At 61.8% G+C, this 1,379-nt stretch overlaps 1 protein-coding gene across 1 annotated transcript in view; it reads left to right on the forward strand.

Annotated features, from left to right (window-relative positions):
* The first annotated feature begins 769 nt into the window (after positions 1–769).
* Positions 770–1,379, forward strand: part of SLC30A3 (solute carrier family 30 (zinc transporter), member 3) — a 4,670-nt gene continuing 4,060 nt past the window's right edge. Inside the window, exon 1 of the mRNA XM_010001773.1 lies at positions 770–806. Within this exon, the coding sequence (XP_010000075.1) occupies positions 770–806 (37 nt within the window). The remainder of the gene's footprint in view (positions 807–1,379) is intronic.

Consider the following 1,379-nt stretch of genomic DNA (forward strand, 5'->3'; position numbering starts at 1 on the left):
GGACCGGCCCCGCCCCGGCCCCGCCCCACGCGTGTCCTGCGCGGGGGGACCGTGGGGCACCAGGAGGGGTCGGGGGAGAGCGCCCCGCAGCCCGAAAGGGGCAGCCGGGTCCCCTCCCGGCGCTGCTCCCGCAGGGCTGCCCCGTGCATCCCCTCCGCGCTGGGCAGCCCGTGCCCCGGTCACGCTCCTGCCGAGGAGCACGTCCCTGTGTCCAGAGGGACCCTCCCGGGCTCTGGTCCTGGCACTGGGCACACTGGGAAGAACTCCATCCTCCTGACTCCGTCGTCCTGGCATCCCCAGACGTGGGTATTCCTCCCCAGAGCCCTCCTCTGCTCCAGTCCCAGCTCACTCGACTTCTCCCCACAGCAGATGCTCCAGTCCCTCAGCATCTTGGTGGCCCCTCATCAGGCTCTCCCTGGGCTAAGTCCCCTGTACTGGAGACCCCAGCACTGGACTCAAGTCTGGCCTTACCAGCACTGAGCAGAGAGAAACACCCCCTCCCTCCACCTCCCAGCAACACTCCATCACTGGGTCATAGTAACCTCAGTACCCACCAGGACCGCAGGGCCTTTTATGCAGAGATGCTTTCCAGCTGTACTGGTGCTACAGGGGTGTTCCCTCCTCAGAGGCAAGACTTCCCCTCACTGAACTTCACCAGTTTCCTCCAGTTTACTTCTCTAGCCTGTTAAGGTCCCTCTGCACTGTGGAGGTGTCACCAGCAAATGTGCTGAGGGGATGCTCAGCCCAGTCCTCCAGGTGATTCATAAAGATGTTGAGTTTAACCAGACCCAGTATTGACCCCTGGGGTACCCCAGTAATTACTGCCCTCCAACAAGACTTTGTGCCACTGACCACCAGGCTCTGGGCCTGGCCACACAGAACCTCACTGTCTGCTCTTCCAGCCCACACTTTCACAGCTGCGCCGGGAGAATCCTATGTGATGCAATGTTAAAACTCTTCCTGAGGTTTGGGTAGACCATGCCCACCACACTCCCCTCCCTTGCCAGGCCATCACCTCGCTGCAGAAGCTGTCCAGCTCAGCCAGGTACAATCCCTCTGGTGAAAGCAATTATTCTCCTGTTCTTCACTGCCTTAGAAACGGTTCCTGGGATTTGTCGTCTCCCCAGGGGCAGAGTCGAGGTGGAACCCCTGCACCTGCACTGGCTCCCCCCCCCAATGCTTAAGCAGCCCACCGCATTCAAAGAACCCCACGTACAAAAGCAGAACCCCTTACACACACAGCCCCCGTTTACCCAAGCAGCCCCCCATACCCGAACACCGCCCCCATCCCCCGTACAAGTTAACCGGAGGCCCTGGCGCTGCCCTGGCTCCCGGAGGAGTTGGCGCAGCCCGGGCTGCACCAGCGGGGTCACCCTCCC

Source organism: Chaetura pelagica, unplaced genomic scaffold (genome assembly GCF_000747805.2).
Source record: "Chaetura pelagica isolate M959 unplaced genomic scaffold, ChaPel_1.0 scaffold307, whole genome shotgun sequence".
NCBI classification, from domain to species: Eukaryota; Metazoa; Chordata; class Aves; order Apodiformes; family Apodidae; genus Chaetura; species Chaetura pelagica.